Source organism: Pogoniulus pusillus, chromosome 12, assembly GCF_015220805.1.
Source record: "Pogoniulus pusillus isolate bPogPus1 chromosome 12, bPogPus1.pri, whole genome shotgun sequence".
Classification (NCBI taxonomy): domain Eukaryota; kingdom Metazoa; phylum Chordata; class Aves; order Piciformes; family Lybiidae; genus Pogoniulus; species Pogoniulus pusillus.
This window is the reverse complement of record NC_087275.1, coordinates 29,935,635-29,963,304: the sequence shown is the minus strand read 5'-3', so window position 1 is coordinate 29,963,304 and position 27,670 is coordinate 29,935,635. Positions and strand designations below refer to the sequence as shown.

Sequence of the window (27,670 nt, the reverse complement as noted above, 5' to 3'; positions counted from 1 at the left end):
GAGTATCTTGTGTGTGATGGATGTCTGAACTAGAGACAAGTGTGTTGTGCAAGGCTGGAGTTATGAAACCAAGGGTTGTGTTGCATGGCCTGAGGTACAGTGTGAGGAGACATAGGAGTGTGTGAAGGGGTGTACTCTTCTGGAGTGCTCTGGTGCAGTCTTACAGCACAGCTCTTGGCAAGTGTTCCCTTGAGCTCTGTTCTGAAAGGAAGATTGGGTCACTCTGAGGAATTTGGGAGCAGAGCAATGTGTACAAAGTGTATGACCAGAAAACAAGTTCATCCCTTGAACTAAGTTACCTGAAATTGCAGACCCCCTCTTAGCCTCACCTTGATTTATATAGAAGTTTTCCTGAATTATGGACTTGTAGGCTCATTAAAAACTACTTTTTAACTCAATATAGCATACTGCAGTCCCTTTCTTTCCCTTTGTTGCTGTGCCTCACTTCATTTTAGTCATTGCAGAGAACTGTGTGCTGTGTTTCTGCTGTTACAGGCAAGGCTGCAGCCTTAATCTTAATAAAATATTAAAAAATAATTTAGGTTTAAGTATTTTAACTCTTCCTTTTATAATTTTTGCTTTTCAGGTACATGCAAAGTTTCCTTGAGCTTTTAGAATATGAAAATAAAAGTCCTGAGGATCCTCACGTTCTGGACGAGTGAGTAATTTGTGTTCTTGTGCTGGTTCATTGGAAAAGAATCTGTTTCATAAAACAAGTCTTGTTGTGGTTTGCTTTTGTTTGTGTGGTTTGGGTTGGGCTATTTTTTTTACTACAGGATAACAGTGGCCTTATTCATATGGTAGGATTTGTGCAGTAAAGGCCACAATTGTAGTCTGGAGTAGAATATAGGACTCTTAAGTGCTTTTGAACAATATATATTTTGCATTTATACAGTCTGATAGTTTGAGAAATGGCCTGAAATGCTTCCTCAGAGGCTGTATTGATAAGAGGATGCTTGTGAGAGCATATTCCCATCTCAAACACATAGAGCTCAGACAGAGCTCAGCACTCTCTTGTCTGTACTGTATATTGGTGTGTGTATGTGTGTTATGGTGTGTGTGTGTATATATATGTTATGAAATATATATCAGGTTTGTCAGGCAGGACTTGCCCCTCCTAAACCTATGCTGACTGGGCCTGATCCCTTGACCATCCTGTAGGTGCTTTCTGATGGCACTCAAGGTGACCTGTTCCATGACCTCACCTGGCACTGAGGTCAGGTTGACCTGACCTGCATACCTGTTGCCTTTAAGTGGATTTTACTTATTCCAGTCTACTCATCACTTTCCTGGTTTTAATCTTTTAAGAGAATACTATCCACAAAAGACAAAGGAAATGTTTGCTTTGTCTCTGTTAACCTTCTTAGGACTTCTTTCCTTGCAGTGTGACAGATTGAAACAGGATACTCTGTGCAGTAATTGGAGTTAAATAATAACTTGTGTTCTGACACTTATTAATTGTCTTTGCAGAAGTCTACAGGCTTGGTTTATTTAACATCAATGGTAATGCTTTAAATAGTCTATTGTTAATACAGAAGCTCACTTAACTAAAATAACTTAATCATTTTTATCTGTCAAACCAACTGCATTATTTATTCATTGTGGATTTCAAAATAATGCAGTGAATTTTGTCAAAACAGTCATTGCTAAATAAAACTTTCAAAGCTCTTCTGGAGTAATCTCCTTCTCTCATCTCATCTCAGGAGCGTTTTGCAAATTCCATGATGTGATCTCTCACAGTTTGAGTACAGTAAACCCTTGTATTTTCTGGGGGTAAGGGGAGTGGCAACAGATAAGTGGTAAGATGAAGGGAATGTGTTTTGATTTCTGTCCTGCTGCTTTGAAAGGTAGCTGTATGCTTAATGTGTTTGGTCACACAGAATGACAGAATATTAGGGGTTGATCCAACCCCCCCTGTGGGAGTACCCAGTGCAGGTTACACAGGAACATATCCAGGCAGGTTTGGAATGTCTCCAGAGGAGACTCCACAACCTCTCTGGGCAGCCTGTTCCAAGGCTCTGGCACCCTCACAGGGAAAAGTTTTTTCCTTATATTCATATAGAACCTCTTTTGCTCCAGCTTGCACACATTGCCCCTTGTCCTGTCGCTGGACATCCCTGAGCAGAGCCTGGCTCTGTCCACCTGACACCGCCCTGCACATGCTTATCAACGTGAATGAAGTCACTCCTCTGCTCCAAGCCCCAGCTCCCGCAGCCTCCCCTCAGCAGGGAGATGTTGCACTGCCTTCAGCAGCTTTGTGGCTCTCTGCAGGACTTTTTCAGTAAGTTCCCTGAGGTCCTTCTTGAACTGGACACAATATTCCAGATGTGACCCCACAAGGACAGAGTAGAGAGGGAGGAGAACATTTCTGGACCTACTAAACGCAGCTCTTTTGATCCACCTCAGGATGCCATTGGCCTTCTTGGCTACAAGGGTACATTATTGGCCCAGGGTCATCCTTCTGTCCACCAGGACCCTCTTGTCCCTTTCCCTACGCTGCTCTCCAGCAGGTCAGTCTCAAACTTATACTGGTTCCTGGGATTGTTCTTCCCCAGATTCAAGACTCTGCCCAAACCTCCAGCCTGTTTAGGTGTCACTGAGTAGCAGCACTTTGAAAAGCACCTGCTCGATGGCAGCACTGGAGTGAAGACACTTATCTTTAAAGGAGGAATGGGAAGTTTGAAGAAAATCTTTATTGTCTGTATTTACATAGAAGCTGTAGCTATGATTTGTGGGTCTGCCATAGATCAACCTCCTAATCTTTTGTTTGACCTTTGGCATGGTCTGCGCATTTTAGCACTTGAGTGGTGAGATGTCATGGAGCAGCTTGCCCTCCTGGAACATTTAGGCCTCCAACTGTGGATAGTGGAGGTATTTGAAAACAAATAGCAAAGCTGGCAGCAGATGGCAGTTAGAAGGGATTGCTGGCAGCTGTCTTTTAGATAAGATTGTAAGTGTTGCATCCTAGCTCTGTTTTCAGCCAGTGTCTGGTTGCTCTGAAAGAGAGAAGCAGCATGGGTACAGATGGGCTCTAGTCTTGTCTCCAAAACTACTGTCAGATCTCAGTGCATGCAGATCACAAACATTTTAAGCTGTCTGATCAGCCAGATCAGTAAGAAGGAGAAGAATCATTTTGTAGTGTGATAGCATTTGGACTGGGGAGTTAAAACTTCCCCTATTCTATGCAACAAAACAGTGTTGAAAGATTGCTGAGCTGTGTGTTGACACACAGGCAAAACCTGCTGGACTGAGAAGGGTGAAAAAACTGTTACAAATGAATCCTAGGCTCCTTTGGAGCAGGTAGTGTAGAGTGGGAGAAGTAATTTTAAGTGTACCCCCTGTTAAGAATGGTGTGGGGTACTATCAAATGATTGTCTTGGATGAGTGGGTATGAAAATGAAGGAAGTATATTTTTTCTTCCATCTGGTGTTCTGGGATGTATCAAGAGAATTGTGACCAGCAAGAGAAGGGAGGGGATTCTTCTCCTCTGCTTTGCTCTTGTGAGACCCACCTGGAGTACTGAGTCCCATTCTGGTGTCACCAGTGTAAGAGGGACGTTGAACTGCTGGAGCAGGTCCCGCAAAGGGCCATGAAGATGATCAGAGAATCTCTTCTATAGGGACAGGCTGAGAGAGTTGGGGCTGTTCAGCCTGGAGAAAAGAAGACTCCAGGGAGACCTAAGAGCAGCCTTCCAGTACCTGAAGGAGGCTACAAGAAAGCCAGGAAGGGACTTTATGCAAAGGCTTGTAATGATAGGATGAGAGGGAATAGATTGAAACTTGAGCAGGGGAGATTTAGACTGGAGATTAGGATGAAGTTATTTCTGGTGAGGGTGGTGAGACACTGGAACAGGTTGCCCAGGGAGGCTCTCAATGTCCCCTCCCAGGAGGTGTTCAAGGCCAGATTAGATGAGGCTTTGAACAACCTGTTCTAGTGGGAGGTGTCCCTGCCTATGTGGGGAGGTTGGAACTAGATTATCTTTGAGGTCCCTTTCAGCCTAAACCATTCTATGAATCTCTGACTCCACCTTAAATATGGATTGAAGTGGATTTTAATGTGCTTTTAAGAGGAATGAAAGGGCTTTTTATTACTCTTGGTGGTCTTAATGTTTTTTCCTCTGCTCACTGCGGGGTGGTGTTGAACTAGATGATCTTTAAAGGTCCCTTCCAATGTGAAGGATTCTGTGATTCCTTCTGCAGCTGGTCTCCTGCAGCAGCCTTAGAGGATTATAGATTTACCTGTGTTCTGTCACAGCTGTCTATAAAGCCACTCATTGACTCCTTTATATGGAAATTACATTCTACTTTGCATAAATAAGTTTTCAGTGTTAATTACAAATCCCTCGAGTATGTTTTGCTGTTGAAAAAATAGATTTAGAAAGCTATTAGTCATTAATATGTGGCGGGGAAAAAAAGGATGAGCACTTGGAAGGGCATAGATGCTGAGCTGCCTCAGGAGGGGTTTTGATGATTCAAAAGTGCTTGTTCAAGTGACACGAGTGTACCAATATGGTTTAGTAGTGAACTTGGTAAGGTAAGCTTAATGGTTTGACCTCTTCCAACCTGAATGATTCCATGATTTTATCATTCTGTACCTTAAAATTCGCTGAGCTACCACAAAGAGCCCTTCAGAGCACCGTTGTATGTGCTCTGCCATCCAGTGGTGTAAAAGGAAACTGAGCAGCACTCACACTGATCGTTTCCTGTGCTGATCAAATTGACCAGAAGAGAGGTAAAGGAAATCCATTAAAAAAGCTACACTGCATGGGGTGAGTTGCTGGGAAGGAAGTGTGAAGTGCAAATCATGAAGGGCAGTCAGGTTGTGTTTTCCTGAGTTTCCTTTCTGACTTCCCAGCTGCTGGTGCTTGCAGAATAGAAGCTAGAATAATAGAATCATTTAGACTGGAAAAGACCTTCAAGCCCAACCATTAACCCTGCTCGACCAAGTCAACCACTAAGCTGTATCCCTGGGCATTATCCTTTAGGATTTAAAATGGTTTACTCCTTGGAAGCACCCAGAGCACTTTCTGGATGGCAGCAGAGTTTCTCAGCAGCTCCACTGCTGCTGGGCAGAGCTCTCTACCCTCAGGGGCTATGTTGCTCTGGCCAAGCTCAACTGAATTTTAGCACCAAACAGGAAGATGGAGCAAGATGATCTCCTTTGGTACCTTCCAACCCCAAACATCCTGTGCAAGAGGAGAGATGTCAGGAAGAAGTTCTTCACCATAAGAGTATTGAGACACTGCAACAGGTTGCCCAGGTGGAAACCTCACCCCTGAAGGTTTTTAAAGCCAGGCTGGATGTGGCTCTGAGCAAGCTGATCTAGTGTGAGGTGTCCCTGCCCATGGGACTGGGTGATCCTTGAGGTGTCCCTGCCATGAAACTGGATGATCCTTGAGGTCCCTTCTGGCCCTGACAATCTGTGGTTCTATCTCTCCAAGGAGAACTGCCCAGGGGATAGTTGCCATGGTGCATACTGCAGCAGCAACAGAGAGGAAAAAGAAGATTTTAATGGCAAAGAGACATTGAGATGAATGAATGTTGGTTTTTTGGAGGGGGGAAATAACTTAATTTGAGACCTTAAATATTTCATAGATCTTGTGAGTGAGAGGTTGACCAAATACTTCTCTTGAAATAGCTTCATTTAGGTACTGCTATGTTTTAATCTTCTCCCTCTGATACTGAACTGGTAGGGAAAGTAAACAGATAAAGTGATTATGCTGTGGGGATTTCAAAACAGAAGTGACAGCCTGAATTGAATTACCCTTGTAACAATCTGTTTCTCCTTTTGTCTCCTCCAGCTTTTTAGATGTTTTAATTAAAGTCAGGAACAGACACAATGATGTGGTTCCAACCATGGCTCAAGGGGTGATTGAATACAAGGAAAAATATGGCTTTGATCCATTTGTCAGCAGTAACATCCAGTATTTTCTAGACAGATTCTACACCAACCGCATCTCCTTCCGCATGCTTATTAACCAGCACAGTAAGTAACTGCCTTTTTTCATGTTTGAGAACTTACTGCTTGGAAACATAAAGCAAACTCTGAGGGAGTTGCTTGATTATGTTTGGTTTTTTTAATGGGTGGTGTTGGTTTGGGTTTTTTGTATTGTTTGGTTTGGTTTTTTTTTTTTTGTGTGGTCTTTTTTTCTTTGGTGTGGTTTTTTTTGTCATTGTTGGGGTTTTCTTGTTTGTTTTCATAGTCAGGACTGAATAGAATAGAATAGAATAGAATCAAGCAGGTTGGAAGAGACCTCCAAGATCATCCAGGCCAACCTAGCACCCAGCCCTAACCAATCAACTAGACCATGGCACTAAGTGCCTCATCCAGTCTTTTCTTGAAGACCCCCAGGGACAGTGCCTCCACCTCCCTGGGCAGCCCATTCCAATGGGAAATCACTCTCTCTGTGAAGAACTTCTTCCTAATATCCAGCCTATACCTACCCTGGCACAACTTGAGACTGTCCCCCCTTGTTCTGTTGCTGGTTGCCTGGGAGAAGAGGCCATCCCCCACCTGGCTACAATGCCCCTTCAGGTAGTTGTAGACAGTAATAAGATCACCCCTGAGCCTCCTCTTCTCCAGGCTAAACAGGCCCAGCTCCCTCAACCTCTCCTCATAGGATTTGTGCTCCAGGCCCCTCACCAGCTTTGTTGCCCTTCTCTGGACATGCTCCAGCACCTCAACATCTTACATTCTGGCCTGATTATGGTAAAAGATACTCTGCCAACTGGTTAAGTTGGTATTTTGCAGTTCCCAGAAAGAAATCCAAACCAGCAGTATGTTTTCTTTTAGAATTGTATGGCTTTGTCAGCTTGGCTGCCACTTTCTTAATCTTGTTGGCAGAGGCAGCTTGCACAGTGCTATGTGAAGTATTTTTAGATAGTAGTAAAATAGCTGTATTTTTCTGCTCACAAATCTCTAAGTATAGCTTTGTAGAGCTGACATTCCATAATCAAATGCAGAGATACCACAGATTTTGACTAGGTTATGCACTGTGAGTTGGGAGGCTGTAGCCAGGTGGCTTTCGGTCTCTCTTGCCAGGCACCCAGCAGCAGAACAAGGGGACACAGTCTCAAGTTGTGCCAGGGGAGGTCTAGGTTGGATGTTAGGAGGAAGTTCTTGCCAGAGAGTGATTGGCATTGAAATGGGCTGCCCAGGGAGGTGGTGGAGTCACTGTCCCTGAAGGTGTTCAAGCAAAGCCTGGATGAGGCACTTAGTGCCATGGTCTAGTTGATTGGGCTGTGTGCTAGGTTGGACTGGATGAACTTGGAGGTTTCTTCCAACCTGGTTGATTCTATGATTCAGCAACTGATTTAGACTTTATTGCCTCCTAATGAAGTTAGAAATAATTTTAGTTTTACATTCCATCACTTGTTCTCTCTTTATTTCCTATTCACCATTGAAGGTTAGAATTAGTAATCTTTCATCATTAGGTTCTGTTTGTTACATTGATGTTACAGCAAGAAAGGAGTTACTTGCACAGCTCCCATTCACCATTATGTGGGCAACTATGCAGAAAATGATCTGTATCAAGTTAAGGACTGTTTTGTGGTCTCTTTTAGTGTGTCTTGTGTCTTTTAGTTCTAGAGCTTCATTCTCTGCCGAGTCCTCTGCTTTTATGAGCTCTTAGAAATTGTAGTACACTATATCTTCATTATCTAATACACTTGATAATGCAGACACTACATTCCTGTAGTGCAAGGTATTTTACTACCAGTTGTGTGTCTTCCCACTAACCTTTTATCTTACTAACAAATCTCTTGTTCTGTATGTACAAATAACTTTAATGTGGCGATAAATGTGCAGCTTGTCCTTCACTTCTGCCTGGGCAGACAAATGCCAGATATAAAACCAAGTGAAGGTGAAAGGCTCTCACAGAGTTCTTTCAGTGAGTAAAAATGTTCACAGAATGTCAGGGGTGGAAGGGACCTCAAAAGCTCATCCAGTCCAACTCCCTGCAGAGCAGGAGCACCTAGAGCAGGTTACACAGGAGTACATCCAGGTGAGTTTGGAATATCTCTAGAGAGGGAGACTCCACAACCCCCTCTGGGCAGCCTGTTTCAGTGTTCTGTCACTCTCACAGTGAAGAAATTCCTCCTCATATTTACATAAAATTTCCTATGCAATTTTCCTTATAAAATTTTTGGGCCAAGTGATAGCATAACTGAATTGATTTTTTTTCCTATAGGCAAGCATTGGTTTAGTTGCAGCTTAAAAGCAGTTGTAGACATTTAAAGTTTAGATAACCTTGTACAATTTGCCTGTGCTGAGCAAAGTTACTGGTCTGGCCATGACAGCAGATACTGATCTTGAATCCAGAGAAAAAAAGAGTGGAGAAAAAGGGCTTTTTTTTCCCTGTAGTTTGCATTTGTGTTTCATACAGTGCAGTTCTGCACTGTGCCAGTGTGCCTGCCTGTTAGCTCACTGTGACTGAATAGGAAAAGCTTTCAGGTCTTGCCTTTTGCTCACCTCATACTACCTTCTGTTTCATAGCAGAGCTGACTAGCTTGCTAAAATAGCAGAAAATAACCTCTGCAAAAAAAACCTGTAAAACCTTTCTACTTGATCCACTGTCAAGTGCCAGACCCTTGTGCAAAGGAGAGAGTGGAAGGAGTGACTGCTGCGAGTCAGGGAGAAAGATGAGTGAGAGAGACCTCTGTGCCAGGTGTGAAATTGCAGCTTAGGTTTTAACTAGTCACAGCTTTAACACATGAAAAAAGGGAAGGGAGGGAGGGAAATTGTCTTCCTGACCAAGGATGCTGGTCATTGTTTAGAGTATCTTTTTGAAACAATAAGTTTCAGGTACCCTCAGATATCAACTTTCTGGGCTGCTCTGAGTGTAACAGATGATTTACTGCCATCTCTTTTTTCCCTTTCAGCACTTCTTTTTGGTGGAGACATTAATCCTGCTCATCCCAAACATATTGGAAGTATTGATCCTAATTGTAATGTGGCAGAGGTGGTTAAAGGTAAGGTTAAGTTAATGGTGTTATTAATATTAAAACCCTCTCACAATTCAGAATGTGCAGAAATACATTACTGAGATCCAAGATCCTGAAGGGGAGTTAGATTCATTTCATGAAATAAAGAAGAAATGGAAGTCCTGCAGTTGTTTACAGAAAAGCCATCAGCTTACAGAGAGTTTCTAATGCCTTCATTACTAAAAATGGAGACAATTTGGCTTTAACACAACTAAAAAACCCAATTGACTTATTTAAATAACTTTAACCCATCATTTTAAGCATCAGATTAAGTATTTAAGTGTGTTACACTTGAGGTCCCCTAAAATACTTAGAAGTATGTTCCCATCTGCTGCTCTTTTATCTGATGCTGTTAGAAAAGGGAAATGAGATTAAGGGAAATGTTCCCATTTATTTGGTTAGACCTTTCAGTAAAATGTCCTCAGATGCACAGATATTCCAGTGAAACTCCATGCACCTGAGCATATCACAGCCTGTTCTCTCTCATACAGAATGTGTGTGTGTGTGATGGCTTTGCCCAAATGATCTGGCATTGGTGCATTAGAAAACCTCTCTGTTTAATAAATGCTGTTTGCTTAGCTCAATAGGTTCATAGAATGATTGAAGTTGGAAGGGACCTTAAAGATCACCTAGTTCCAACCCCCCAGTCGTGGCCAGGGACACCATCCACTAGCCCAGGTTGCTCATCTAGCCTGGCCTTCAACATCTCTAGTCAGGAGGCATTCATGACCTCCCTGGGCAACCTGTTCCTCTGTCTCACCACCCTCACTGGAATCTAAATCTGCCCTCTTCAAGCTTCAATCAGTTCCCTCTTATCCTTATCACTACAAACTCCAGTAAGAGGTCCCTTCCTGGCTTTCTTGTACCTCCCTTCAGGTACTGCAAGGCTGCTCTAAGGTCTCCATGGAGCCACCTTTTCTGCAAGCTGAACAGCCCCAACTCTCACAGCCTGTCCCCATAGTGGAGGTTCTTTAGCACTCTGATCATCTTTGTGGCCTCCTCTGGACCTGCCCTAGCAGCTCCACATCCCTCTTATGCTGGGGGCACCAGAACTGAATGCAATGCTCTGGGTAGGGCCTCATGAGAACAGAGCAAAGGGGTGGAATTGCTTCTGTCACCCTGCTGCTCTTGCTGCTTTACATAGAGCCCAGCACGTGGTTGCCTTCTGGGCTGCACATGACCATTGCCAGCTCAGGTTGAGTTTTTCATCAACCCCATCTCATTCTCCTCAAGACTGCTCTTGAGCCACTCCTAGCCCAGCCTGTATTAGTGCTTAGGATGGCCCTGGCAAAGGTTCTGCGCTGGGGCAATCCCAAGCACAAAAATGAATGCTATTGTTGTTTTCAGAACGTTAGTAAATACACCAGGTAATGCTGTCTGCTTCAGGAACTTGTGTATAGAGAGTCCATGGCCTGAGTGTGTGTATTTACAGATACAGGATTTCCACCCTCTGTCCTTCACTGCTGTTTGTGAAGCTGCAGGAGGGGAAAATCATTCTTTTCCCCTTTACTTGCTCTCACTCTTCGGTAAAGAGAGAAACTTTTCTTATGTAGACTTTGACCAGTTTGTTAGTTTGCTTTGTAATTTAGATACCTTTTACTGTTCTAAAGTTGGCTCCTAGCTCTTTGGCTCTAAGGCAACCTTTTGTATAAGCAGCTTTCTTTAATTTTCTTTTTCCTCTGAATATGTCTACCTTAGTTTGACCTCATCACTGTATGTGTTGCAGTCTTGGTGTTTGTTTAGATACTCTCTCATATAGCAGTGTTTGAATGTATTTTGATCAACAAATTCATAGCTGCTGTCTGAGACAAACAAGTGTGTACTGTCAGAAGATACTCAGTCCAGTTTTCAAGCCAGTAGCTAGAACAGATCTCTCCTACCTAAAGAAGCAATCATTAGCAAAACTGAGTGCATTGTATACAGTATCTAATGTTGTCTTTCAAAGTGATGAGATAACACTGGAAGGATCTTCAAGGGTAAGATGATTGAGCCTGTTTCCTTGTAGAATTGGTGGAGGGCTTAGTTTGCATTCTGTATGCTGTGCTAGCTCCAAAAGGTTGTGGTTCATAGGCAGCATTCTGAACAATTTGTCAGAGATAAGGTGCTGATTTTGACACTCTGGGGTAGCTGCAATCTCTGTATGCCCTTAAAAATGAAGAAAGAATTGAACAGCCACTTCTCACTACAAGCAGCTCCACCAGGTGTTGTGTCTGTGACTGCCTGAGGTTAAAAATGCAGAGGCTCTCTGTTTCACTGACTGCTCTACACTAAGATTTTTTTGAGCTGACAGCAAATCTAGACTTGTTCCCAGAGCCAGGATGTTGGATGTGCTGATAGATCCTTCACTCTCCTGCTATTTAGCTCTAGCCATGACATGAAGCATGCTTGGAACTTTGCAGCCTCTTTTTACAGTCTTGGGACTCTGCCAACGAGCTGGCTTCTAGAAGGTGAAATGTAAGACAGCACTCATAGAATCGTGGAATGGTTTGGCTTGGAAGTGACCTCTAAAAACCATTTAGCCCAACCTCTTGCAGTCATCAAGGACATCCTCCACTTGATCAGGTGGCCCAGAGCCCTTTTGAGCTCCACTTCAGTGTCTCCAGGGATGAGGCCTGAGCAACCTGTTCCAGTGTTCCACTATCCTCGTGGCAAAGAACTTGTGCCTAACATCCAATCTAAGTCTCCTCTAATTTGTCCCTTGTCCTATCAGTTCAGGCCTTTGTAAACAGTCTCTCTTCATCCCTCTTACAGGCTCCCTTCAGGTACTGGAAAGCTGCTATTAGGTCTCTAGGCTGAACACCTCCAGCTCCCTCTGCCTGTCCTTGTAACAGAGGTGTTCCAACCCCCTGACTGTTTTTGTGGCCCTCCTCTGGACCCACTCTGTCTCAATCTCTTGACATGATTTTGGTCAAGGCTGGATATTTTACTGGGTCATGAAGTGATAGTGCCTTCCTCTTTATCTCAGGGGTGGTAATGTGGCTACTTCTTAAATTTAACATAGGACTCTGATCCACTCTCAAGGAGGCTAAATGGATTTGAGAGTCTCTGTTTTCTCAAGTGTTCATAGTGGCTGTGCTTGTTCCACATTATGTATTTAGTGTATTCTCACAGAGTTATTGAGCAGCTTTTTAGAGGCCTTGAAATTTTTCTCCACAACAAGCATCCAACTCCCACTCCCTGGCTCCATATCTCATTTTCACTTCTGTGGGAAGTGAGGACTCTTTGAGATATGCTAATGTGTTCCTCTCTCCATATAGATGTCCTTGTGGTCATAGCAGCTACACTGTCACCTTCAGCTTTTGATGTCCAGGTTGTGGCTGTGCTTCTATGCTCTTTTTTTTTCCTCAAGTACAGGGCCCAATGCTGTTAGAAGTTGAGATGATATCAGACTATCCTGTAAGTGTAGGTAGTCCTGCATATTTTCTTTATTCCTGGATTACACACATCCCTGGCTAAGGTTCCCTGTACAGCTTGGGTATTAACCAGGAGTTTAATCTTTTTCTAAGGACACACTGTTAGTGACAGTACTCTTGTAGACTATCTTTGAAGCTGGGCTATCTTGACATAAAAGATTCCTGCTGGGTAGGTGGTTCTGTGTGACACTCCCAAGACTTGATCAAGAACCATTCTGGTGTTGATTAGTTCAATTCTGCTAAGCTTCAAGCAGTAGGTTTGTGTCAGCCTCGTGTGATGTGCTCAGCCTTGCAGATGGCAGCACAACTGATAGAAAATTATTTCAGCTGACAGAGTGCATTATAGATGTTTCTGTAGACATCTTGAAGTAGGATAATTATGGGTAACCAGCCCTTTCTAGGCACTACTGATTTCTCTCTCTTTATGCTTGTCACACAGCTCTGAGTCTTGGCAGGGGCTGTTTTCCTTTGTAGTGCCACTTTGGACGAGGAGGAAAGAGGTTCATGTAGAATGAGGTCAAATGCAATTGTTAGAGAACCTTAGCAAGTTTCTCTCTGTTTATTTCCTTGCTCTTAGCTCACACATATTAAGAGGAAGCCACTTTTAAGGTAGCTGAAGCAACATAGCTGGAACGACTCAGCTTGTGGTTTCCCTCTAATCCAACACTTACTGCTTGTTTCCAGACTAGTTTTGCAAATGAGGTACCAATGAATATTTAGAACCAGTAAGATTTTTTTTGCAAACAAAATGTGACTTGAAACTTTCTTGCTGTATTTTAACAGTATATAAATCTGTTAGAATTATGGGGAGGTGTTCACTTGGGTTTTGGGTTGATTTAGGGTTTTGTTTGGTGTGTTTTTTTCTTTCAGGTAGAGATGGTTTGTTTTGTGTGTGTGGGGAGGGGGTTGAGGGTTTTTGTTTGTTTCTTTGGGCATTTTTGTCTTTTTTTTTGGAGGAAAGAATGGAGAATCTTAAAGATTCCAGCTCTGTCCCCAAAAAACCTTGAAAACACTGTAAACAGCATTATGTCTGGAAAAAGAACTATTAATTTATTGTTCCAATGTCATCCTTTTCTATTTGAGATGGAAATAACAAGCATTACATTGTGATCAGGACATGACAAATAAGTAGGTACTGTGTATATACCCTTATACCCTCCTGGGTTTCAAGTCCTGAAGGAAAAATACCTGTCTCTAGTAATCTGCTTTTGTTTGTAGAGTTTTAAATAGAATTTGCCCTTTCTTGCCAGATAAGCTATAAATAGACAGGGAACAAGAGATGGGAGTAGCAGAAGTCTATTCAAAGCAAATCCATTTGTGGAATAGGGTCTTCCTGGGCTTTAGTCTTTTAAGATGCAGACTGTTTTGCCTTTCAGATTGTGCATTCTCCTTTTGTTGCTGGTGCTGTTTGGTTAAGTTAATTGCTGTTTGAAACACCTGAAATCCACTGCTCTAAGCTGTCACAGATAAGGAAATGCTGGGTGTTCTTTTTGCAGCCAGAGTAAACAATCTATATTTGACCTGAAGGACACTTGAAATTGTTGTTCTTGATGCTTAGCCGTGACCTGTCTATATGCTGCTGTGTTTTCTATGTGGTAATTGGTGGCCAGGTATTGGAACAGGTTGCCCAAGGGTGGAGTTTGTGATGGTTTGGGTGTTCCCTGCCCCCATTCTTTGGAAATCACCTAGACTAGACTCAGCTGGCTCTGGAAATTGAATGAAGCTTATTATTTAGCAGAACATACAAGCAGATATTTACAGTTATAGACAGAAATATACAAGGTAAAAGGTAATACAGAAACACAACAGCCCTCCCAGAAACCTAAGTCCCCAGGAGAGGCTCCCAACCACCCCTTCACCTTCCCCCTACCCATCTCAACCTTACCTCAGTCCCAAGGAAGAATGGAGGTTCAGCCAGGGGGTTAGGAAGCAAAGTGGATTAAGAGAGAAAAATGGAGGGTGAGGTTAGAGAGATGCAGCTCAGAGCTCCCCATCAGCAGAAGTGCCTTATCTATGTTTTGATTCTTGTTTTTATACATCTCAGCAAGCCTATGAGGGAAGTAGACATCACCACTGCTTTTCTTTCACAGCCTGTAATCTAATTCTTCTCACCAAAACATTCTAGATAGCTTCAAACTAGCACAGAGTTGTCATCCCTAGAGATGCTCAAAGGCTGTGTAGATGTGGCAGTTCACGACATGGTTTAGCTGGCATGGCAGTGTTTGGTTGATAGTTGGACTCAATGATTTTAGAGGCCTTTTCCAACCTGTAACTATTCTATGACTCTCTTCTATAGCAATTTCACACTTGTAAACCAGTTACTAAAATACTAAAAGACCTTTGCTTGAGGTCTTTCACATAGAGGATGAACTTTGCTAGTGGACTCTGGATGATTCTGATCAATATTCTGTGCTGTTGCATTACAGATGCTTATGAAACAGCTAAGATGTTGTGTGAGCAGTACTACACAGTAGCACCTGATCTGGAAGTGGAAGAATTCAATGGTAATTGTGACATTTACTTCAAGCATTTTTGATATCTGTGATTTTCTGTCTTTTTTTAACTAATTGTAAGGTAGGATTTGAGCTCTGCAACACTCTACACTTGTCCTGTTGTATTTCATTCAGTTACCCCCACCTCCAACTCTCTTCACTCTGAACTGCTGCTTGAGTCTGATGTGATATCTAAACAAATTCTGCTGACATAGATGTCTTTGAAAATCATCATTAGAATGTGTTATTTCAGGTGCTAGCAGTAACTGAAATTCATCATTTTTACTTGATGGATCTAACTGGAAAATTATGACTTCCATACTTCACTTTGCCTACAGTTTCATGTTACTCCTCTAAATAGAAATGTTATAAAAAGGTGGTTTTAAGTAAAACATAACCTGTCTTTTTTATTTCTTCCCTGTTTTGTTTTCAGCTAAAGCTCCAAACAAGCCAATTCAAGTAGTCTACGTACCTTCTCATTTGTTTCATATGTTATTTGAGTTATTCAAGGTAGGTTGCACTTGTTAAGAGCTGCAAAGTGCTTATGAATTTAAATTGCTGTTCAAACAGGAGATTCTTTTCAGCTATAGCTTTTAAATATCCTTCAGGGTTTCTTTTTCTTTCTTAAGCTTATTTTTAAACAAGTGAAGAGGATCTGAAACTGTTAATCGTGGAATAGAATCATAGAATTGTCTGGGTTGGAAGATACCTCTAAAGGACATCCAGTCCAAGCCCCTTTGCAGTCAGCAGGGACATATTTCACTAGATCAGGTTATCTAAAGCTCTGTTGAACCTTACTTTGAATATTTCTGGGGATGGAGCCTCAACCACCTTCTTGGGTAACCTGTTCCAGTGTACCATTACCCTCATAGAAAAGAACTTGTTCCTAACATCCAGTCTAACTCTGCTCTTCTCTAGTTTGAAGCCATTGTCCCACGTTCTGTCACTTCAGATCATTGCCAACAGTCCCTCTGCAGCCTTCTTGTAGCCCCCTTCAGGTATGGAAGGCTGCTCCTAGGTGTCCCCCAGTGCCTCCTCTTTTCTAGGCTTGTTGAACAACCCCAGCTCCCTTAACCTGTCCTTGTAGTGTGTTCATCTTTGCAGTCCTCCTCTGAACCTGCTCTGTCAGGTCCATGTCTCTCCTATATTGAGGGCTCCAGAGCTGGGCGCAGTACTCCAGGTGAGGTCTCACCAGAGCAGAGTGAAGTGGCAGAATCACTCACTTGATCTGCTGGCCACACTGCTTTTTTTACACACTTCAAAACTCTGCATTTTCCCACTTCTCTTTTTTGTGCTTTTTTAGCTGATTAGCTTAAAATACTCAAGAGTTTGTTTTTGCAATGATGATTCTCTACCTTGCAGTTTTCCTAAGCTTCTTTATTGCATAGTTGAGGACTGCTTAGCATCAGAGTCTTTTGTTTGTTGTGAAAACAGCCCATATATCTTAGAATGCAAATTAAATGTTTTGGTTTACTTCTATTTGTGTTTTCTGAATAATTGGAACAGTAGTGACAGTGAAACATGAGAGCTATTGTGTGCTTTTGAAGCAGATGATCTCTAAGTGGTGCAGTTGAACACCAGAAATCCAGGGGGAAAATGGTTTTGGTCAAAGAGAAACTTTCCCCAGTTAATAGTATTTTGAGGTTGATTTCTGGCATTTGTTGAGTTTAGATCTTGGGCTGCATCAAGAGGAGTGTGTTAAGCAGGTCGAGAGGGGATTCTTGCCCCTTTGCTCTGGTGAGACCCTTCTTCAAATACTGTGTCCAGTTCTGGAGTCGACAGTATAAGAAGGACACAGAGCTGTTGGAGTGAGTCCAGAGGGGGCCACAAAGATGATCCAAGGGCTGGAGCACCTCTGCTATGGGGGTAGGCTTAGGGAGCTGGGGATCTTCAGCCTAGAGAAGACTCCAGGGGGACCTTAGAGCTGCCTACAGGAAGGCTGCAGAGGGACTTTTCATAAGGATCAGCCAGGTTGGAACAGATCTCCAAGATCTTCCAGTCCAACATATCACCCAGCCCAGTCAACTAGACCACGACACTAAGTGCTTCATCCAGGCTTTGCTGGAACACCTCCAGGATCAGCGACCCACTACCTCCCTGGGCAGCCCATTCCAATGCCAATCACTCTCTCTGGCAAGAACTTCCTCCTAACATCCAGCTTATATCTCCCCTGGCACAACTTGAGACTGTGTCCCCTTGTTCTGTAGTGACAGAACAGGGAAGAATGGTTTTAAGTTGAGGGAGAGTAAGTTTAGACTGGGTCTTAGGAGGAAGGTCTTCAGTAGGAGAGTGGTGGGACTTTGGGATAAGCTGCTCAGGGTGGCTGTGAATGCTTCCTCCCTGGGAGTGTTCCTGGCCAGGTTAGATGAGGCCTTATGCAGCTGAGTCTGGTTGAGAGGCCTCCCTGCCCATAGTGGGGAGGTTGGAGTAGATAATCTCTAAGGTCTTTTCCAACCTAAGCCATTCTATGATTCATTTAAATCTTCCCCTGTTGTGAAGGTTTGGGAGTTACATGTCCCTCTCACAGTGAAGTTACCCAGACTAGACTCAGCTGACTGGAAATTAAGGAATGAAGCTTTATTTTCACAGCTTAGCATATTATACAAGCAGGCATTTACCATGTATTACAGATATTTACAGTTATATACAAGTTAAAGGTAGTACAGAAACACAACACCTCTCCCAGAAATCAGAGTTCCCAGGAGGGGCTCCCAACCACCTTTCCACCTTCTTTCCACCCCCCTCTCTTATCCCAGAATCTGCCCTATGTGCAAGGTGAGTTGAAAGAATCTGCAAGGAGGGTTAGAAGCAGAAGGACCAGTTGAGTTACACAGATTCAGCTAGAAGAGAAACACAGACTCTGACAGATGTCAACAGACTCTGACAGACTGTCTTAGCTATGTTTGTGTCTTTGTGTTTGTGTCTCAGCAAACCTATGAGTGAAGTTGACGTCACCACTGTTTTCTTTTCCTAGCCTATGATCTAATTTCTCTCATTAAAATATTCCAATTAGCTTCAACCCAGCACACCTGTTTTGCCATTTGTAACATTAGTTCTGGGGCAGACCAGGTGAGAATTTGTACACTACTTGTAGGTCTGGTTTGGTACAAGTCATGAAAGAGCTCTGTTGTAGCTCTAAGTAATCTGTGGTAGACTGGTAACAAAAACTTCCTTAATAGAGATGGAAAAGTCAGACTTCACAAGTAGGTGACCTAGGTTGAGAAAATCAAAGCTTGTTCTTTGAGGTGTGCATCACTGTTGGTTTTCTGCAAGGCAGAGGTAAAGGATGTTGTTACACAAGGGGAAAAAATAATTCTTGATGTTCTCTGACTGTAAATCAAATAGATAAAAGTAGGCATGATGGAGTTCTGGTGTGTAAGCTTAACTGGACACATCTTGACTGGAAAGCACTTAGTGAGTCTGTTTTAAATGCAGACTTTTCTGTCTTGTATACAAATAGAATCATAGAATCAACCAGGTGGGAAGAGACCTCCAAGCTCCTCCAGGCCAACCTAGCACCCAGCCCTGGCCAATCAACCAGACCATGGCACTAAGTTCCTCAGCCAGGCTCCTCTTCAACACCTCCAGGGATGGCGACTCCACCTCCCTGGGCAGCCCATTCCAATGCCAGTCACTCTCTCTGTGAAGAACTTCCTCCTAACATCCAGCCCAGACCTCCCCCAGCACAACCTGAAAAACAAAAGTCTAGATTCAAGAAAATAAATCACAGAACATTAGGTACTGGACAGGACCTTGGAAGCTCATCCAGTCCAACTCCCTTGCAGAGCAGGAGCACCTAGAGCAGGTCACACAGGAGCACATCCAGGCGAGTTTTGGGTATCTCCAGAGAGGGAGACTCCACAACCCCCCAGCCTGTTCCAGTGTTCTGGCACCTTCACAGGGAAGAAAATTTTCCTCATGTTTCCATGGAACTTTCCTATGTCTCAACTTCTACCCATTGCCCCTTGTGTTGGCTTTGGGTGTCACCCAGCAGAGCCTGGCTCAGTCCTCTTGGCACTCAGCCTTTACATCTGTATAAATATGAACGAGGTCACCCCTCAGGCTCCTCCAAGCAGCAGAGCCCCAGCTCCCTCAGTCTCTCTTTGTAAGAGATTCCCTTCATCTTTCTGGCTCTGTATTGGACTCTCTTGAGCAGTTCTCTGAGTTCCTTCTTGAACTGAGGGATCCAGAACTGAACACAGTACTCCAGATGCAACCTCACCAGGGCAGAGCAGAGGAGGAGTTTGAAGCTGTCACAAAAAGCATCTGTGGTCAAGTTAGAAATGAAGGCACTCTTTTTTTTTTCCTTTTCAGAATTCCATGAGAGCCACAGTGGAATGGCATGAAGGTAAGAGAGAAGTCTACCCATCGATCAAAACCTTAGTCACTTTGGGAAAAGAAGATCTATCTATTAAGGTAAATGTCTAAAGATAACACACAGCTCACAAACCTGCCAGGTTTAAAATAGTGTGACTTGTAATTATGAGAAGGCTAATTACTTACTGTAGCTCTTGTGACATTTGCTTCATATTCATTAAAATAGAATCTTTTCAATTGGAAGAGACCTGCAGCATCCATCTAGTCCAACTGTCTGGCAGCTGCAGCGCTGACTGAAAGTTAATGCCTGCTAAGGTCATTGTCCAAATACCACTGAAACACTGCCAGGTGTGGGACATGGGTTGGACAATATCTCTCCAGGAAGCCTGCTCCAGTGTTTGACCACCCTCTTGGTAAAGAAATGCTTTCTAACATCCAATCTAAACCTTGCCTGGCACAAGCTTAAGCCATTCCAAATCTTAACACTGGATACCAGACAGAAGCAATCAGCACCTCCCTCTCCGCTTCTCCTTAGGACACTGGAGAGAGAATGAGGTCAGCCCACAGCCTCATACTTTCCAAACTAGACAAGCCCAAAGCTGCTAAACGTTTACAGTTTCTCCAGTTACTTAGATAATACTGCTTGTGTTTTGCATGTTTTCTTCAGAACATAATGTTTAAAACGTTTGCCTTTTCATTCCTTAGATAAGTGATCAAGGTGGAGGTGTACCTTTAAGGAAAATAGACAGATTGTTTAACTACATGTACTCAACAGCACCCAGGCCTAGTTTGGAGCCCTCAAGAGCTGTGCCTTTGGTAAGCAATTCCAATATGGATTTAGGTGTGCCTATGTACTGCTCTGGTTGTACATTACCCTTCACTGCAATTTACTGAATGAGGCTTTCCATTGAAGAGATTGTACATTGTTAGCAATTCTGTGTAGCTGAAACATACCAGGAGAAAAATGGGTTCTGTTCTGTCCTGGTTTTACACAGTCTCCTCTCACAACCCTCCCCAACACAGATGTGAGGGAAAGTAATGCAAGAAAAAGCCCTGGGTTGAGATGAGGAGCTCAATGAGATAACACAATGTACCTCAGCCTGTTTGACAGAAGAGCACAAGCAGCAGCAGTAAAACAACTCCCCAAGCCCACAGCCAGACTAGTCAGAAAGATCAACACCCCAAAACCAGCAACAGGAAGCCTCCTGTGTTGCAACCTGAACTACAAGCTCCAGGATGCTTTGCTCCAGCCAGCACTTTGCTTTTGAAGCTGGCACGACAGCAGCATGAGATTGAATACTCCTCAGTTAAACCCATGAGATTATCATCACTTAGTCTTTGGAATGGAAAGTTGATTCTCTTTGTCTTTTTTGACATAGTAATAGTCTCTGAAGCAAGCAGATCTGCATAAGCAAAATATTTTCACAGGTTCATGGGCAGGATTTTTAGTGCTGTATTACTGAGAAGGTGAATAACCTAATGAGCTCCTCTTCATCCTGTCAATTACTGCTTGTCATAGAATGGTTTGGATTGGGAGAGACCCCCAAAGGTCATCTACTCTTAACCCCCTTGCAGTCATCAGGGGCATCTTCCACTAGATCAGGTTGCTCAGAGCCATGTCCAGCCTGACCTTGAAGATGTCTAGAGGTAGTGCCTCAACTTACCTCCCTGGACAACTTGTTCCAGTGTTCCACCACTCATGGTGCAGAACTTGTTCCATGGTGCTGTCTCAGGCTGTGATTCCTAACACTCAGGCATGCAGATTGCATTGTTTTCACCTGGGTGTGATGCAGCTACCACAGATGTTTAACAAGCATTTGTACCTGTATTGACTTGATATTGCAGAGTCATAGAATATATCTAGTTGGAAGAAACCTCTGAGGTCATCCAGTCCAACCCTCAATCCAGCACTGAAGCATCAACACTAAACCATGGCCCTAAGAGCCAGGCCCATGCACTGCTTAAACATATCCAGGCATGGTTATTTCAACACTGCCCTGGGCAGACCATTCCAAAGTTTGAGAACCCTTGCAGTGAAGAAATATGTCCTAACATCCAGTCTGAACCTCCCCTGGTGCAGCTTGAAACCATTTCCTCTGCTCCTGTCTCTTGCCACCAAGGAGCAGAGGCTGTCTCCGCCTCACTCCAACCTCCCTTCAGGTAGTTGTAGAGATACCAATCCTTTACAGCTCTTACATCTACAGCATCTCTCACTGGTGTGTTTCAGACTTCTTTTTCATAGAAAATCTTCTTGAATGGGCTGAGTGACAGGGAAAAGGCCCCAATTCAAACACAATATCCTTTCTTTACATCCCGAAGGGTAGGCTCTCTCTTGAATCACAATCTGTCTTTGTTCTGTCTCGCTTTTGATCAGCAATTTACTTTATCAGCCTACAAGGATTTCCTGAAACTTGTTCTCCCTATAAACTTGTGCCTTGATTACCAGCTGTATTCACTATTAAAATGTCCCTTCCTTTGTGACTCTCTGATTGTAGAATGTGTTCATCTTAGGATTAACACTATTCTTCTTGGGATTTTTTTCCCCAAGCAGCTTTATCAATGCACTCCTGTGTTTATTTCCTCATCTTTTAAGACTGCTTGATTCTGTGGCATAGAGATTCAGTATTCTTCTGCTGTAGCCTGTTCTCTTTTCAGTAGATGTAGTCAAATCTGTAAAGCATCTCCCTCTGTTGTGAACCTGGCAGTTTTTGCTCTCTGAATCTGACCAATGCTTGTAAGTGACCAAACATCTAGAAGAGGTGAAAAGCTCTGCTGTTTGTGTGTGTGTGCAGAAACAAAAAGGCAAGTGGAATCATAGAATGGCCTGGCTTGGAAGGGTCTGCAGGGGTCATCTAGTCCCAACTGCCCTACAGTCAGCAGGGACATGCTTCACTTGATGAAGTTGCTCAGAGCCTTGTCAAATCTGATCTCAAAGATCTCCAAGGATGGGGCCTCAGCAGGCTCCTTGGGCAACCTGTTCCAGTGTTCCACTGCTCTCACAGTAAAGAACTTATTCATAACATCCAATCTAAATCTGCTCTTCTCTCATTCCAAACCATTGCCCCTCACCCTATCACTGCAGGCCTTTGAAAACAGTTCCTCTGCTGGTTTCTGGTAGGCCCCTTTCAGGTGCTGGAAGGTTGCTGTTAGGTCTCCCCAGAGCCTTCTCTTCTGTGGGCTGAACACCCCCAGCTCACTCAGCCTGTCCTCATAGCAGAGATGTTCCAGCTCCTTGATCATCTTTGTGGCCCTCCTCTTAACCTACTCCATCAGGTCCATGTCCTTTGTGTGTTGAGGGCTCTAGAGCTGGACACAGTATTCCAAATGAAAGTTCTGGGTGTCTGATCTACCTTTCCACTAAGAGGAAGAAGGACTTAGCAGTAAAGCTTGACATATTGAGTATTATGGCCCAGATTCAATGATCTGAACAATTGTGCTGTACTTTGTCAGTCCAGAAATAAAAATCCTTCTGCAGTCCTTCACCTGAATCCTTCAAGTTCCACAAAATCATTTTCAAAGTCCGTATAAAAAGAGTTTCTTTATTATTTAGTGCCAGAGATCAAGCCACGTGGTCAGGTTTGTCTGTGCTTGGGTCATTCTTGGCTTAGATCACAGAATGTCAAGGGCTGGAAGGGACCTCGAAAGCTCATCCGGTTCAACTCCTCTGCAGAACAGGAGCACCTAGAGCAGATCACACAGGAGCACATCCAGGCAGGTCTTGAATATCCCCAGAGATTGAGACTCCACAACCACCCCAGGGCAGCCTGTTCCAGTGTTCTGTCACCCTCACAGGGAAAAAATTCCTCCTCATGTTTCCATGGAACTTTCTATGCCTCAGCTTCCACCCATTGCCCCTTGTGCTGGCATTGGACATCACCCAGCAGAGCCTGGCTCCAGCCTCTTGGCACTCACCTGCACATCTTTATCAGCATGAATGAAGCCATCTCTCAGGTTCTTCTCCAAGCAGCACAGCCCCAGCTCCCTCAGTCTCCCTCTGTAAAAGAGGTGTTCCATTCCCTTCATCATGTTTGTGACTGTGCTGGATACTCTCTAGCAGTTCTATGCCCTTCTGAGGGCATAGAACTGGACACATAGAACTGAGGGGCCCAGAACTGGCCACAATACTCCACTTGCAGCCTCACCAGGGCAGAGTAGAGAGAGAGAGAAGATAATTTTCTAAACTAAATTGCAGTGCACTTCAGACACTTCTGTTCTAAATCTCCATCCCCTTGCTGTATGATCCCTTCTCAAGTTTGTGAAACATACATGGCCTTGCAGAGTGGAGGACAGGGATCCTTTTGTTGACTGGTGGAAAATTGAGTGTCACTGGGAATGTTGTTTAATAACTGCTGAGGAACCTTGTTACCATGGCAGCATTCAGAATCTAGCAGGCCTGGTGATCATCTGCACTGCTGTAAACACACTGGCAAGGGTAGGAACACATGGTGGTGTTTGATGATAATTAAGTTTCCTTACAGAATTTAATGATTCTGTCTCTGGCAGCATTTGTTTGTAGTGGGAGAAGCTTGGCTTAAATTAGGTTTTAATTAAACCTGCAGGCACCAGTAACACAGAAATGTAATACTCTCTGATTTGTATAATGCATGGTGTAATGTTTAATGAGAAATCAGCTTTTAGAAGCGTTCTCCTCTGCAGGCAGATGTGCCACCATGGACTAAGTTCTGTCCTCTGGGTAATAGCTCTTTCTTGTTAATCATCTTTTGCAAAACAGACCTTTTGTAAGGCCTAGCCTTAAGGTGCTCCTCTGGGGGTCTGTTGTCTCCATGTTTCTTGTCAGTTACTAAGTTTAGAAAATACTCTGAAGGCAATGTGGAGACTGATGGGAGGATTTGGAAGGAGGCACTGTGAAATAATTATCTGGGGCTAGGACAGCATAAAAAGATTGTCTTAGGAGGAGGCAGGCAAAAGTTGGGCATAGGTTTTGAGGAGGTGTAATTCTGGGGAAAGGAAAGACTATTAATAATAGAAATAATAATCATAGAATGGTTGAGGTTGGAAGAGATCTCAAAGCTCATCCAGTTCCAATCCCCCCCATAGGCAGGGACACCTCCCACTAGAACAGGTCACTCAAGACCTCATCCAGCCTGGCCTTGAACACCTCCAGGGAGGGAGCAGCCACAGCCTCCCTGGGCAACCTGTGCCAGTGTCTCACCACCCTCACTGGAAAGAACTTCTTCCTAACATCTAGTTCAAGTCTCCCCTCTGCCAGTTTAAACCCATTACTTGTTTTGTCATTACAAGACCTTGTCAATAGTCCCTCCCCAGCCCTTCTGTAGCCCCATTTGGATACTGCAAGGCCACTCCAAGGTCTCCTCCAAGCCTTTTTTTCTCCAGGCTGCAGAGTCCCAACTCTCTCAGCCTGTCCTCACAGCTGCTCCAGCCCTCTCACTCTCACAGTTCCATGTCCTTCTTGTGTTTCTAGTTTCCTGTGTTTTCAGGATTGTGCTACTGTCCTTTACTTGAGCTGTTCTGAGGGCTCTGTACTGTCTGCAATTTGCTGTTCAGTTGCTCTGCTTCTTAATTTCTGTTGTGTATTTATTGTCTGATCTCCAGAAAAGATAGAGATGGGAGGTTTTTTTTAGTTCTTTCTGAAGTCACAGAATCATAGAAGGTTAGAGACCGGAAAGGACCTTGAAAACTCATCCAGTGCAACCCCCTGCCAGAGCAGGAGCACCTAGAGCAAGTCACACAGGAACACATCCAGGCCGGTCTTCAGTATCTTGAGAAAGGGAGACCACCACTCCCCTGGGTATCCTCTTCAAGGTCTCTGGCACCTTTTCAGGGGAAAAAAAATCTTCCAGGGAACTTCCTATACCTCAGCTCCCACCCAGTGCCCCTTGTCCTGCTATTGGGCATCACCCATCAGAGCCTGGCTCCTGCCTCTGGGCACTCACCCTGCACATCTTCATCAACATGAATGAGGTCACCCCTCGGGCTCCTCTGCTCCAAGCAGCAGAGCCCCAGCTCCCTCAGTCTGTCCTCATAAGGGAGATGTTGTACACCCTTAATCATGTTTTGGACTCTCTCAAGCAGGTCCCAGAGGTTCTTCTCAAACTGGGGGGCCCAGAACTGGGCAGAGTATTCAAGATGCAGCTTCACCAAGGCAGAGTAGAGCTGGAGGGTAACTCCTGTGCAAGAAATGCATCTAGTTTCAAGACCAGGTGCTTGAAAGATGTCTCTAATTGGAGTCTTTGAGAAATGGTTCTAAATCTGAGTCACAGAATCTTAGGGGGTTGGAAGGGACCAAGAAAGATCATCCAGTCCCAACCCCCCTGCTAGAGCAGGAGCACCTAGAGTGGGTCACACAGGAACACGTCCAGGTAAGTTTTAGATGTCTCCAGAGAAAGAGACTCCACAGCCTCTCTGGGCAGCCTGTTGCAGGGCTCTGGCACTTGGCTTGGTTTTTATGAACTTTTTCTGACAGGAAGGAGTTGGAAAAGCTATGAAGTGTTGACCTTGTTGCAGCTGTGGCCATGAATATCTGTGTGGTGTGATTAAAATGTAACATTGATACCAGTCAAGTCTATTATGCTTTGGAACTTGTGTTCTCTGTACACGGGTTGGGTCCTCAGGAGAGCATTCAGTGCTTTGGAATCCTGATCTTTGGTTAGGTGGGATAAAGATCAAAGCCTTAGATATGGAGTCTTTTGCAGTGCTCCTCTGGTCTCTCTTGTAGCTTGAGAGGGGATTTAATCAATGTCTGTCAATATTTGAGGCTTCAGGTCAGGAAGGAGGGGACAAGGACAGCCTCTGCTCACTTGTGCTCTGGAATAGCACAAGGGACAGTGGATGTAAACTGCAGCACAGGAAGTTCCACCTCAACATAAGGTAAACTTCTTTACTGTAAGGGTCACAGAACCCTGTACAGGCTGCCCAGAGAGGTTATGGAGGCTCCTCTGCAGACTTCCCAGACCCACCTGGATGTGTTCCTATGTGATCTGTGCTAGATTCTGTGTTATGGCTCTGGTGGAGGGGTTGGACCTGAAGATCTCCAGAGGTCCCTTCCAACCCCTAACATCCTGTGACCCTGCGATGACATCAGCAACACTTAACAGTGGGCCCCAGATGAAGTAAACAGAATTGGCTTTGGCTTTCTCTACGTAGACTCTTAAGCCTGGGGACACCTGAGAATAATAACCAGAGGAAGCAGTAGAGAGTGTTGCTTTGCTGTGCTGGTTAGAGGCAGCACATGCTGTGTGTTACACCTATCTGCCTCCTCAAGCAAATGTAGAATGGAGAAGGTAGTCCTCAGAAAGGACTCTGATCTTTTTTTCCCTGTACCTCAGAAAAATTATACCAGGGTGGGGTGGGGGAAGATAGCTCAAAAAGCTGAATTCTAACTTCAGGGTGTAGTCTGAGTAATAAAGGAAAGCTTGAGAAGGAATGTGATGCAGGTCTGAAATTCAGGTCACTTGCATTTTCATTTCCATCCTTTGTTTCCTTGGTTTTGTAGGCTGGGTTTGGCTATGGCTTGCCAATTTCTCGTCTGTACGCCAGATACTTTCAAGGTGACCTTAAACTCTACTCAATGGAAGGTGTTGGTTCAGATGCTGTTATTTATTTGAAGGTAGGAATTGGACCCTTTTTATAACTTGGTGATGCAGTTCAGTTTGTTCCTAACGTGGTCAATGAGTGAGCTTTCTTTTTACTCTTCAATTGGTTCCCAGATCTCTAATTGGTATCTTTAGTTTTATTTCATCTAAATCAATCAACAGAGAACCCCTCTCAAAAACCTGAGGTTATAAGTACTAACCTGTCACTAGCACCAGTTAGTTTACTTCAGCTTTCTTTTTTCAATCCCCTGTACTGGTTCTTCCATGTTGTTAAAGCTGAATTTGCAAAGAACTGGATGATGAGAGACAATTTGGGTTAATGTTCTTTGGTTCTAAAGGTTTAGACCACAGCAGAACTGAGAAAACATTTAGTACTTTTTTGTTTCCTATGCATTTCTTGGTCTCTGTGCAATAAACCATTGACCCTGTTGTCATTTTTATAGGAGATCTCAGGCTACTCACAGGCTTAAGCTTGAAACTAACTGAATTTCATCAGGGAGTTACAAAACACATAATGTACAGCTCATGTGCAGGTTGCTGACTTGAGTGTTGTCACTGCCTCACTGTGTGTGGCAAGTGAGTTGTGGGATTCTGTGCTGAATTTGATTTCTGTTGGGTTTAATACTCTGCATGGAGGGAAAAAGGTGTGTGGCTGATGGGGGTTAAGCCTGTGTGTGGAGGGGAAAAAGGTGTGTGGCTGATGGGGGTTAAGCCTGTGTGTGAAGGGGGAAAAAGGTGTGTGGCTGATGGGGGTTAAGCCTGTGTGTGGAGGGGGAAAGGTGTGTGGCTGATGGGGGTTAAGCCTGTGTGTGGAGGGGAAAAAAAGGTGTGTGGCTGATGGGGGTTAAGCCTGTGTGTGGAGGGGGAAAAAGGTGTGTGGCTGATGGGGGTTA

The 27,670-nt window shown here is 43.9% G+C and overlaps 1 protein-coding gene across 1 annotated transcript in view; it reads left to right on the top strand.

The window, feature by feature from the left end:
• PDK3 (pyruvate dehydrogenase kinase 3) overlaps positions 1 to 27,670 on the top strand; it is a 66,577-nt gene that overhangs the window by 32,402 nt on the left and 6,505 nt on the right. The window contains exons 3-10 of the mRNA XM_064151985.1: positions 587 to 658; positions 5,801 to 5,985; positions 8,880 to 8,969; positions 14,821 to 14,898; positions 15,320 to 15,396; positions 19,201 to 19,302; positions 19,909 to 20,019; positions 26,678 to 26,791. Of these exons, the coding sequence (XP_064008055.1) occupies positions 587 to 658; positions 5,801 to 5,985; positions 8,880 to 8,969; positions 14,821 to 14,898; positions 15,320 to 15,396; positions 19,201 to 19,302; positions 19,909 to 20,019; positions 26,678 to 26,791 (829 nt within the window). The remainder of the gene's footprint in view (positions 1 to 586; positions 659 to 5,800; positions 5,986 to 8,879; positions 8,970 to 14,820; positions 14,899 to 15,319; positions 15,397 to 19,200; positions 19,303 to 19,908; positions 20,020 to 26,677; positions 26,792 to 27,670) is intronic.